The 11,863-nt window shown below is 51.0% G+C and overlaps 1 protein-coding gene across 1 annotated transcript; it reads left to right on the top strand.

Moving 5' to 3' along the window:
• The first annotated feature begins 2,104 nt into the window (after positions 1-2,104).
• LOC119327896 (peroxidase 45-like) lies at positions 2,105-3,518 on the top strand. Its single transcript, XM_037600968.1, has 3 exons — positions 2,105-2,423; positions 2,535-2,892; positions 3,005-3,518. The coding sequence occupies exons 1-3, from the start codon at positions 2,202-2,204 to the stop codon at positions 3,376-3,378; spliced, it is 954 nt and encodes a 317-aa protein (XP_037456865.1). The 5' UTR covers positions 2,105-2,201; the 3' UTR covers positions 3,379-3,518.
• Positions 3,519-11,863: the final 8,345 nt, after the last annotated feature.

Raw genomic sequence — 11,863 nt, 5'->3', positions numbered from 1 at the left:
CGCCCCCTACCCCCGTGCGCGCAGACGCGCACACCCACCCGGTGTCCCTGGCATGGGGTGGGGCGTCATTGGCTAAACTCAGACTCTGCTCGGCCACGACTCAAGCATCCCGGCGACGGGCCTCCGCTCCGCTCCGTTAGAAGTTAGCCTTTATTGGAATTTAGACCACAACTTAGCAATTTCACTACTCCTATGATTCTTGCGGAAGTTATATTGTATTTCATAGAGAGGAAATTTTAGTGTACGTAGCTTCCTCGATTTGCTGCAAAATCCTACCAAAACTTGTGTTTGTTTTCACAAGTGGACAATCACTGAACAATTCCAAAACGGTCTTGGGTGTTTCCCTAACAGATCATGGTGATGTCTACGGTGTACATGGCAATCACTTAACTTCATCATATTCATCAGTGCAAGAACATGTTAGCAAACAGACCCCTACGGAAGGCTTCATACATAGTGGGCAAGCATGACGAGATAGAGGCGACACGATACAGGTGCAGTGGTGCTGATGGAGACGAGGTTGGACTGCGAAGGATGTTGTGGAGGAGAAAAAAATAGTTGAGGGAAAAAGAATCGGCGGTTTGCCTCCCAATTAGTGGCGGCATGTCTAAGAACTCATGGCTGTGGCCTGAATCCTAGATCTGGTTGTGCATCTTAGTCGGCGAAGGTGCCGAAGTTGCAGCAGTTGCTTCGAAGTGGACTTCAAGTATCCCAATCGGACACTAAACCACAAATATCCCATCACATGTATGGTTTTTAGGCACTTTTTTTTCCTTCCAATCGGATACTTTGTAATTAGCGTTGGATGGCTCTCCTGTATCTTGTCCACGGACGACGTCCGGACATAAAAACATACATATACCTAAGGAATTTGCGGGTCGGTGTTAGAGATGTCCTATGTGTCATTCGATCAAGCATCGTCTTTTCCCCCAAGCCGTGTGGATCCCTCTCTCGGCGGATTTTGGTGACTTCTCGACTGCATGCATCGACATTACTCTCATGTTCTAGCAGCGGCATCTTCAGTGCACCCTAGGGTTTGGATCTAACAACTCACAAAAGCAACCACGACTAAAATGACGATTGGGTGGGGTGTCCAACGGTTCGCACCAAGATTTTGTTCCTTGTTTGTCATTTGTTAAGGCCTAATATCATTAGCATAGCCAACTCAATAATCCAGGGTGGTCCAATAGTAGAACTTTCATTTGTGTTTAATTGCTCATGTTAGATTTTACTTATTTTTTGCTATAATATGGCTATAGTAAAATCATGGACCACCCTGGCCCCCCTAGCTATATCTATACCTACTAATAAAAGAAATAGGTATTCTTAGTCCGTCATGTTATTTTATAGAAAAAACCCTAATGTTTCTGACATTAAACCCGCGGTACATATCAAATGTTTTTTAAAACACTCGTATCTTCTAAACCGTAACTTCAAATTTAACATGTTATATATGGAATTTGATTAGAAAAATATATAAAATCTGAATATAATGTTATTTTACCTGTTAACAATTTAAAAAGTACTATCTATTAACCATCTTTCTTTCATATCATTACTGATTCGGATTGTGGATGAACCTCTCAACAAGGATTGGAGACAAAATTGAAGATCACTTCCCCGTTTCTTTGTATGTATTAAATCTACATGTAAACTGTGTTTAAATAGAAGAAATGTGAAATCTTGAACTTGCGCTTTTGTAGGCGTAGACCATCTTTGTTTGGGCCGTAACTAAAAATACTCAGATTATAGACCATTTTTTGTAAATTAAGAGCGTGTGATATTCTTTACTCCCGTTGCAACCCACGGACCCTTTGCTAGTCCTACTGGTTGAAGGAGGAACAGCTCGTTCGTCAGCGTGCAACGGCACGTACGTCTCTGTAACCTGCATAACCAATTCCTCGGCCGTTACACACACACCGTGTTAAATGAGCTGTGTCTTGATCACCATGCACGAGCATTATCTCCTACGTACTCCAAGTGGCAAATATCAAGCTGTTGCTCAAGCGGCGAGGATTGGATCAGTCGGTCTCCGGCTCTGGGCTATATAACCCCACGTGCAACCTCCATATATCTAGATCGAGCTAAAACCGGTAAGGCACGACCGCACGAGGCCACGAGCTAGCCGGCCAGCCACACTTTTGGGAGAGCACGCAAAGGCAACAGTCTTCGCGAAGCAACTGAAAGGGGCCGATCGACCCATGGCGAACCTTGGATGGTTAGCCTCCCTCGCCGCCGCCGCCGTCGTTGTGGTGGCGCTCGGCTCGCCGTTCGCCGCCGCCCAGCTGAGGCCGGGGTACTACGCCAGCACCTGCCCCAACCTGGAGACCATTGTCCGGAACTCCGTCAGGCAGTCCATGGCCCAGTCCCAAATCTCGGCGGCCGCCACGCTCAGGCTCTTCTTCCATGACTGCGCCGTCAGGGTACACAACCTCTGATCACTGGCCGATTGAGCTCGCCCTTGTAGAGTTACATGTCGACTTGATGAGTTGATGACGTAGGTATCTATAACTTGTTGTGCACGTACGTTGCAGGGCTGTGACGCGTCGATCATGATCGTGAACTCGAACGGCGACGACGAGTGGGGGAGCCCGGACGACCAGTCGCTGAAGCCGCAGGGCTTCCAGACGGTCCTGGACGCCAAGGCCGCCGTCGACAAGGACCCGCAGTGCCGTTACAAGGTGTCCTGCGCCGACATACTCGCCCTCGCCGCTCGAGAGTCCGTCGTCCAGAGCGGAGGGCCATACTACCAGGTGGAGCTGGGCAGGTACGACGGGAAGGTCTCGACGAAGAGCAGCGTGGTGCTGCCGCACGTCGACTTCAACCTCGACAAGCTCAACGCCTTCTTCTCAGGCCTGGGACTCTCCCAGACCGACATGATCGCACTCTCAGGTAACTGAAGTAGTACGTACTCATCAACTTCTCCTGAACGCCATTTGCAACACACGCCGACCTGTTGAAATCTCGCTGGCTGCACGATCGCATCACTTGCGCGCGAATCCAGGTGGCCACACCATGGGCGCGGCGGACTGCAGCTTCTTCCAGTCCAGGATCGGCACCGACCCGACCATGGACTCAGGCTTCGCGGCGCAGCTCCGGGGCACCTGCACCAGCAGCCAGAGCTCCGCGTTCCTCGACCCGACGCCGTTGGGATTCGACAACTCCTACTACAAAAACCTGCAGGGCGGCAGAGGCCTCCTGGGCTCCGACCAGGTGCTGTACACGGACCCAAGGTCACGCGGCACCGTCAACTACTACGCGTCCAACCAGGGTACCTTCTTCTACGACTTCACCGTCGCCATGACCAAGCTCGGCAGGGTCGGGGTCAAGACGGCGGCCGACGGCGAGATACGCCGCGACTGCCGGTACACGAATTAGTTACAGAGTCCCCGCTGGCTGGTTGCTGATGCTCACACAGTTTTAAAAAAACTGTCCATGACGCAACTGTAATAAGATCGATCAAGTTGTTATACATGCATGTGGCTTTGATTCTTGGAGCCCATGATGTCTTCAACTAATCCACTGTAAGATGTCCTTGGCTGATCGAATTGTGATGCCTTGCCGTTGGATATGTTGTCTTGATAGATCATGTGAGGATGCAGGTGTCTTTTGTGACAACGAGTCAGACTCCAGCACAAAACAGCATGATGATGACTCTAGCCTCGATCTAGCTAGGTCGCGACTGGCACCAAAAGCAAATCATATCAGACCTAACTTCATCAACGTCAAATGCCCATGATCTGCACTTGCATGCTCCAACGACCTTTGAAATGGAGCACTATGATTAGTGCAATTGAGTGCACCATGCGTTAACTAGCAATTCCCACAGGGTACGTAACAGCACCATCTGCGTGAGCATGTTCAGGTTGCCCATTGCCCGGCCGTCCGCACGTTTTTTATGATTTTAGATCGATCTTCCTTTGTACTACTCCTATGATCCTTCCGGATGTTTTTGTGTAGTATTTCAGAAATAGTGGATTTCAGTATACGTGGCTCCAGCAATTTGCAAAAACCTACCAAAACTTGTGTTTGCTTTCACAAATACATGGTCACTTAACCACCCACCAGAAAGATCTTGCCTGTTTTCCTAGCAGATCTTGGTGATATCTAAGGTGACATGGCAATCACTCAAACTGTGCATCAGTGCATGAGCATAAAACCAACAAACCCCTATGGATGGATTGATACATAGTGGGAAGCATGACAAGCTGGAGGTGGCGCGATACCGGATGTGGTAGTGCTGATGGAGACGAGGTTGGATTGAGATGGATGCGGTGCTAGAGGAAAAGAAAATAGAATGTTCCATAGGGTGTAGATCTAAAGATTTGAAAAATAACTCCGCAAAAAAATATTCAGAAAATAAATCATGGTTAAGAAAGACGATGGGGTCCTAGATGTGGCGGTTTCGTTCCCCGTTGGTGGCAGCTCTATGAGCACATGTGTGCGCGGCCTGGATATAGGTCTGCATTTTAGTCTCCCGGGCGGTAGCGCCTAGGTTGTAGGAATTTCATCGAATGGGCTTCGGGTATCAGGTCAAGGATCGTCGTCCACTCCTACTCCTTCCTGGAGTGGCGGAGATGGTAAGGGCTACAAGGGTTTGTCATTAGACTCAATATCGCCTTCTTCTTTGAATTGTGGATCCTTCAGGATATACGTCGACGACGCTTTCGGTAGAGACCGATGACTTCTCAACTCTCTACTTGAATATTACTCTCCTATTCAATGGCTAGGGTGGAGACTCGTTTATGCCCCAGACCCGGTATGTGGCTAGGCTGGAGCTTCTGGCTTTTGATGATAGGTTTAGGTGAGTAGACCGGGTATGTGGCCCAGGTAGCACCCCTTCATCATATGGATAGGAGTAGTGGCATATGTTGCCAAGATGGCGGATTCAGGCATATTGTTGTAATACTTTGTAAGGTCCTCGAGAATAATCAATAAAGTGGCCGTATGCATCTCCCAGATGCAGAGGCCGGGGGTCATTCTCCTTTTCTAAAAAAAAATAGATGTGGCAGTTTCTACGCGCCATCAACATATGTACGAGACGCAAAAGACGAGGATGTTTCTGAGGATCGGAGTTGTTTTTGAAGGAACTTTCATGTTATGTAATTTCAGCACTCGTTCTTTTAGGAAAATAAACAAATATGATATAGGCCATGTGACATATTCCTCCATGAGATTGTCGAAAAACACTCTTGCCCCACTTATACAACCATCAGACAATACAAGTGTCGAGTAGCACAAAAGAAAGATGCATGTTTGGGCCACCAACACTACTAGGGAAAACCCTAATAGTAGTGCGGATTTTAAGGCTATCAGCAGCGCGGGCAACCGCGCTACCAATAAGGTGCGACAGCTAACTGTTAGTAGTAGCGCGGTCTGTACCCGCGCTACTACTATGGACTGTATCAGCAGCGCGTTTCCGGAACGCGCTACTACTAATTAGCTGTAGCGATTTCCTGGCCCCGCGCTACTGTTATATCTTTCATCATTTCCCCCGGGCTTTCTACCCCGTTTCAGCTTCAATAAACAGCAGTTTCCAGATACTAGGTACTACTAGATATCAATTTCATAAAGCATTGTAGGTACTAGGTAGTACTCCCTCGGTTCCAAATTTGAACTAAAACCACGACGAATAATTTGGAACGGAGGGAGTACTAGATAATAATTTCATATATACTCAACATGCATCCTCAAGCAGTACAAGATGATATCGACGACGATCATCATATGTAGTTCTGGATAATATCAACGACGATCATCATATGTAGTTCTACATGATATTGACGACGATCATCATATGTAGTTCTAGATGATATAGCCACACACACACATATGTAGTTCTAGATGATATCGACGACGATCATCATCCTCAAGCCTGGGCGGTGGGTGTTCCTGATAGTAATTAGGATGGCCTGTCCAACACAAAGATTCTTGCCAACGAGGAATCTCTTCCACCCAACCGAGTTTAAGTGTGTGCGACCGTCTGTGTCCATGCGGTAAGTACATGTGGTGATGGAGCCCCTTGCGATAAGGCGTAGTCCAGCTGAGCCTTCTTCATCAGGCTCGATACCACAACTCACAGATAGGTTCTTTGGCAATTTTTGAATAAGAAAAATATATCAATTAATAAATAGCCTCGCACATACTCTTGCAAATATATTTCTATTAAGTCTAGTTTCTACACTATCAAAAGACACAGTACTACGCATTTGTACTAACTAATCATGAATTCTACTAATAAGTATATATGGATTATCTACACTATTAATAGTTCCTTGGATTCTACACTAATAAGAGCATGTGATCAGACTCTACACTAAAGCATATCATCGACTAGATTCCACAAAGCATATCATTGGGCTCTACATTAAACATATCATCGAATTCACTAAGCATATCATCGATTAATTTGCATTTGTAAGTATAACAATAAAGCATCTATATATATATATATCATCAAATTACTACAGACAGTACGTATAACATACCATTTCATGCCGATCGACCATGGTACTTGTCAGGTGGGTCACGAATGGCACCCCGACAAAGTCATCACATGGCGGAATTATGTCCCATAGGTTGCACACCTCCTCCTCGCTCAGCCTCATTCTTTGAGCTATGATGGCTTCATGAAGTGGGTTCTCATCATCTTCATCGAGTGGGTCCTCATTATCTTCGCCATCTTCATCATCTTCGTCATCTTCCACCAGGTTGAGATAAATGATAGCCAGCTTGGTTCTTTCTGCTCTGAAGGAGAAGCTGATCAACTCACCACCAGTAAGATGCATGTGGGCAAGGAAACGGGCCCATCCATCTCCTCCAATCTGCGACATATTGCATCCTTTCTCGACCTTCATAGTGTACGGCCCCCCAGGAGCCTCAAATGTCACAGTGTCTCCTGTCAGCTTGTTGAATTTCAACCTCACATTGCATGAGACGATCTGTGTAAAAAAAGTAAAATGACACAATGCAGCAACGCCAACACTAAAAATAAAATAGTTGTTACATTTCATCCAATTTCTTACCGCCGCATGACGAAAACTCGGCTGGAAGTAGATGCCGAACAGCTTGCCAGTTGCAAGGCTGCTGGCGCACCTTGACTTGCACAGTCGACATAGTGGTGGTGGTGGTGGTGGCGCCATTTTCTAAATCAACTAAATCAACTGGTCTACTAAATCAAAATGTTCTAAATCAACTAAATCAACTAGCCTACTAAATCAACTAAATCAACTAAATCAACTAGCCTACTAAATCAACTAAATCAAGATGTTCTAAATCAACTACATACTAAATCAACTAAATCAAAATGTTTTAAATCAACTAGCCTACTAAATCAAAATGTAGCAGGGAGGAGGGGTTGTGGATGGAGGAGGGAGGAGGGAGAAGGAGGGGCGACTCGAGGAGGGAGAAGAGAGTAGGACGGAGGAGGAAGACGGGGCGAGGAGGGGCCAGCCGGCGGCGAGTGGAGGGAGGACTGAGGAGGAAGGCGGAGCGAGGAGGGACCGGCTAGCGGCGACTAAAGGGAGGACGAAGGAGGAGGCCGGTACCGAGTCCAGTGAGGAAGAGGAGGTGGCGGCGGCGCATATAGGAGGAGGGGCGACGGGGGAGGACCGGCGTGGGGGTTGAGGGGGAGATCGAGTGAGTGTGAGTGTGAGTGGATCAGATAGGTCGGAGAGGGGGGAGATGGAATGACTTGGCAGTAGCGCGCTATAGCAAAAGGCGCTACTGCTAAACAACCTAGCAGTAGCTCCTTTCATGTCGTGGTATTCTCACGGGGGGCTTGCGAGTCGACAGATGCCACAAGGGCTTAGTGTGAGGGTAAGACTGCTGCTGATAGGACCGGGAGCGGGTATGCAAGTAGTACGCGCTAGTTTACCAAGGTTCGGGGCTCTTCGGAGAGATAACACCCCTACTCCTGCATGTCTGAGTATATCTGATATATCTGTTACAAAGTGCTCCTGGAGCTGTATCTGAGATCGGTGCCAAGGGCATCTGATCTCGTATATGCATGCGTATGGCCGGCTCTAGTGGCCAAGTATGGCCATGGCTTGTGGCCGTGAGTGGCCTTGTGGCCAAATGAGTGTGGCGTGCCTGAGTGGATGGATGGATGTGTGCCCCTTTTATAGTGTGGGCTAGCTTACTTCCTAAGCTATGTAGTGGCATGGACAAGTGGGCATGGGGGTATGGTGTGGGTGTCATGCTTGTTTCCTAGGTCACTTCATGAATAATGCCCAGGGACAAGTGACACTGTACATGATAGTGTCGTGGTACAGCTGTCTCGTCCGAGGTATGGCCGTCTCGTCGGTGTCGGGTCGGGCTGCAGTCGGCAGCCGGCTGGTCGGCGCAGTCGGCAGCCGGCAGCCGGTCGGGCAGAGCAGTCGGATGGGGAGCCGGCAGGAGCAGCCGGGCAGTCGGACTGAGGGGCTTTGCTAACCCCGATGTCTTGAAATATTGTCTTGCCGTCATCGGGGTACCCGTTGTCAATTACTCCGTCAGTAGCCCCCAAGCCTCCGGGCAACTTGGCAAAGTTGGGCGGAGGTTTTTTGGCGAGTGTTCATGGAAATGATCATAAAAAGGACAAAGATAGTCCACGCAGATATATCAAATGTTTGCTTTTAGCATTGCAAGTTTTATGCGGAGGGTGCCGACTCGGTTTCGTCCGAGCCCCCTTCAATCTTTTTCATGTTCCCTCCGCTTTTTGGCTTGTGCTCTCGCTCGCCGGACAGCCGCTCTGCGGTCTGTGGCTGAGAGTGGGCCATGAAGCGGAGTGTACAGTACTCAGAATGTGGGAGCAGATTTAACCGAGCAGATACTTGTAAAGGAAACGGCCGGGTCGCCCGTTTTTCTTCCTGGACGTTTTTCGCGTGGGTGGCCTCCAGCGTTCACCTTTGCTAGCCGGACAGCCGCTCTACGGTCTGTGACTAAGAATGAGCCTTTGGTACCGCGCACGGTACTAAGCCGTCTGCGGGAACTAACGTCTCAGGCTAAGCGGCCAGCCCCCGGGCCAACTCTGGCTGGCGCCGGGGCGAACAGTGATGCTACTGTAATAAAATGCGGAGACAGCCCCCGAGCATCGCTCGGGGTTATCCGTGCTTGCGTAGTGCAAAAGTATGTGGGTGAATAACTCACATTGATTTTTGTGTAGTCGCGGTCGTCGAAGACAGCCGGCGCGGCTCGGCGCTCGCGGAGTGCATCGGCGCACCCGCTGGGTGTAGCCTTCAAGCCCCCGGGTGCTCGAAGGGGGGTCCTGGCCGGTCAGGCTCTACCGGCCAGGCGGCGAGGCGTCTTGCAACACCTTTTTTCTTCTTGTTCTCTTCTGCCGGCTGCTGGAAGCCGGACAAAACTCTTCTTTTGTCTGCAATCTTCACGGGGGCGCGTCAGCGCACCCGCTGGGTGTAGCCCCCGAGAGTCGGGACGACTGCTGAACAGTCGGGCCGGATCTCTCGGCAACTACTTTGTCCTCTTTTTTTAAAGTTTATGCTTTTTTCTTCTTCAGCCGGTTGGGCAGACGGACCCCGACACAGCAGTGGGGCTCTTTGCAGCCGGCCAGGCAGTCAGCGGTCGGACGCACATCAGGCAGTCAGACGTATATTCCAACTAGTTGCGTGGAGTCGAACGCACATCTCTCGCATCATTTTTTTTCTCTTTGTCCGAGCAGCCGGACGGACACTTTTTCCTACCAGCTGTGAGCACCCAGATGTAATTTTTTTTGACAGCTGGCATCTTGACTAATTTTTTTTCTCGGCCTGCTGGACAGTCGGCCTTGGCTTCTTCTTTCAGACGGACCTTTTCTTTTACTTCTCTTTTTCAGCCGGCCTCCCACTTCTTTATCTCATTACCCTCAGCCGGCTTGGGCAGCCGGCCTGGGCATGTTTCTCTTCTTATTTTTTTGCACGAGCAGCCGGACGTGAGAGTCTGAAGCAGCACGTGGGCGGCCGGCCGGGTGAGGCGGCGACGGTGGAGCGGAACCTGGTAGGGACGCGCGAGGCGCAGCCGGCCACAGCGCCCGACGCGGGAGCCGGCAAGCATGGAGCAGGCGGCCGCGAGCGCACCTGGCGGGAGCCGGCGGGCGGAGGCGAGCAACCGGAGTGGCCAGGGGTGGGGGCGCCGGAGCCGTCCGGGGTGCGATCCGGTGCACGGCCGCGCGGGGTCTTCGAGCCGACGAGGAGGTGACGAGGCGGAGCCGGCCGCGTGGAACAGCCGGCAGGCAGGGCAGCGAGGCGGCGTAGGGAGAGCTGGCAGGCGCGGGCGAGACCGAAGCCGAGGAGGCGCGCGACGGCGCAGGACGGCCAGCCAGGTCATCGAGCCGGCCGGGTGGCAGGGGAGCCGGCAGCCGGCTGGGGCAACGAGCCGGCAGCCGGCCAGGTCGACCCAGCGGGTGGAACAGGCGTGCGGGGCGCGGTCGGAGGCGGAGTAGGCGGCCATGGGGGCGCACGCAGGCGGAGGGGAGTGGCACAACCGGACGCGGAGCCGGTGCGGGGAGGCGATGCGGCGCAGCCGGCAGCCGGCGGAGGACGCGACAACGCGCGTGGAGGCAGGGGGCAGCGAGGCCGTGCACAGGCTGAGCAAGGAGCGAGGCCAGGCGGAGAGCATAGTAGCCGGGCCGCAGGGCGCGACAGCCGCGGCCGAGCGAAGCTGCAGAGGTGGTCGGGGGCGGCTGCACGGAGCTCCTGCTCGCGCACGCAGCAGGCGGCCACGAACTCGGTTCGCTGCAGGAAACCGAGAAGAGGGAGCGCCAGAAGTGGAAGGAGCCAGTGTTTGGGTAACGTACAAGCAATGTCTAGCCATCATCCGGCCATTGTACGGGAAGCTTATGGCTAGTGCAAGACCACTATCACCATTATCTGGCTAGCGTTTGGGCATTGTCTGGCTAATGCATGGCTAGAATCTAGCCATTATCTGGCTTGATTATGGCTAATGGTTTGATCATCGTATGAATTGCATCTAGCTAGCTTGCATAGATGGTATGTGAAGGAGCGAGCGCGCGTGTCGGCCGGAGTAAGGCGCTGCGCAGAGGAAAGCAGACGCGAGCGACGCAGCACGGCGCGCGCACGGACGCGGCCGGCCGGAGCATGGTACCGCGCGTGCGGACAGACGGACGGCGTCGCAACGGTGGTGATGACGAAGGCGGCGAGGCCGGCGACGATGAAAGGATCGAGATGGACCTAGAGGGAGGATGAATAGGTACAAATACAAATTTTAATTGTTACTTGGCAATTTTAGGCAATAGTGCGGAATATGAAAGTGAGCCTAACAATTGCAAGTGTGATGCTAAGAGTTAAACAAGATAATCAAGTAATACAAGTAAATGAGTAGACTGACACAATGTGATTTAGGTAAGTGCAGATGAGACAAGTAACCACAAGCAGAGAGTTAAGGTTAGGGATAACCGCAACTCCGAGAGACGAGGATGTACGCCGATGTTCACTTCCTTGGAGGAAAACTACGTCACCGTTTAGAGAGGTGGGTGTTACCACGAAGGCACACCAACGCCATGAAGGCTCACCCTGTTCTCTTTTTGAGACAACACCACGAAGGCGTTTCTCAACCACTAGTGGTAGACCTTGGGGTGGTCTCCAAACCCTCACAAACTTTTCCGGGGCTAATCACAAAGGTTGATTCCTCTCCGAAAGACTCCTACCGCCTAGGAGTCTCCAACCTCCAAGAGTAACAAGAACGATGGGAAAAGCTCAAGACTTGCTCAAGTCACAAATTCCTTTGGTGCAAAGAAGGGGAAGGAGTGGATCTATCACTTGGTCGGACAACTTCTCTCAAATGCTCTCAAATCCCTTGGGGATCTAAGATTTGGTGTGGAGGAGTGAGAGAGAGAGTGTAATGTGTTCTAGGGTTTGTTCAACGTGAG

The sequence above is a fragment of the Triticum dicoccoides genome, chromosome 7A (assembly GCF_002162155.2).
Source record: "Triticum dicoccoides isolate Atlit2015 ecotype Zavitan chromosome 7A, WEW_v2.0, whole genome shotgun sequence".
In the NCBI taxonomy this organism is placed as follows: Eukaryota; Viridiplantae; Streptophyta; class Magnoliopsida; order Poales; family Poaceae; genus Triticum; species Triticum dicoccoides.
This window is presented reverse-complemented; position numbering and strand designations above follow the sequence as displayed.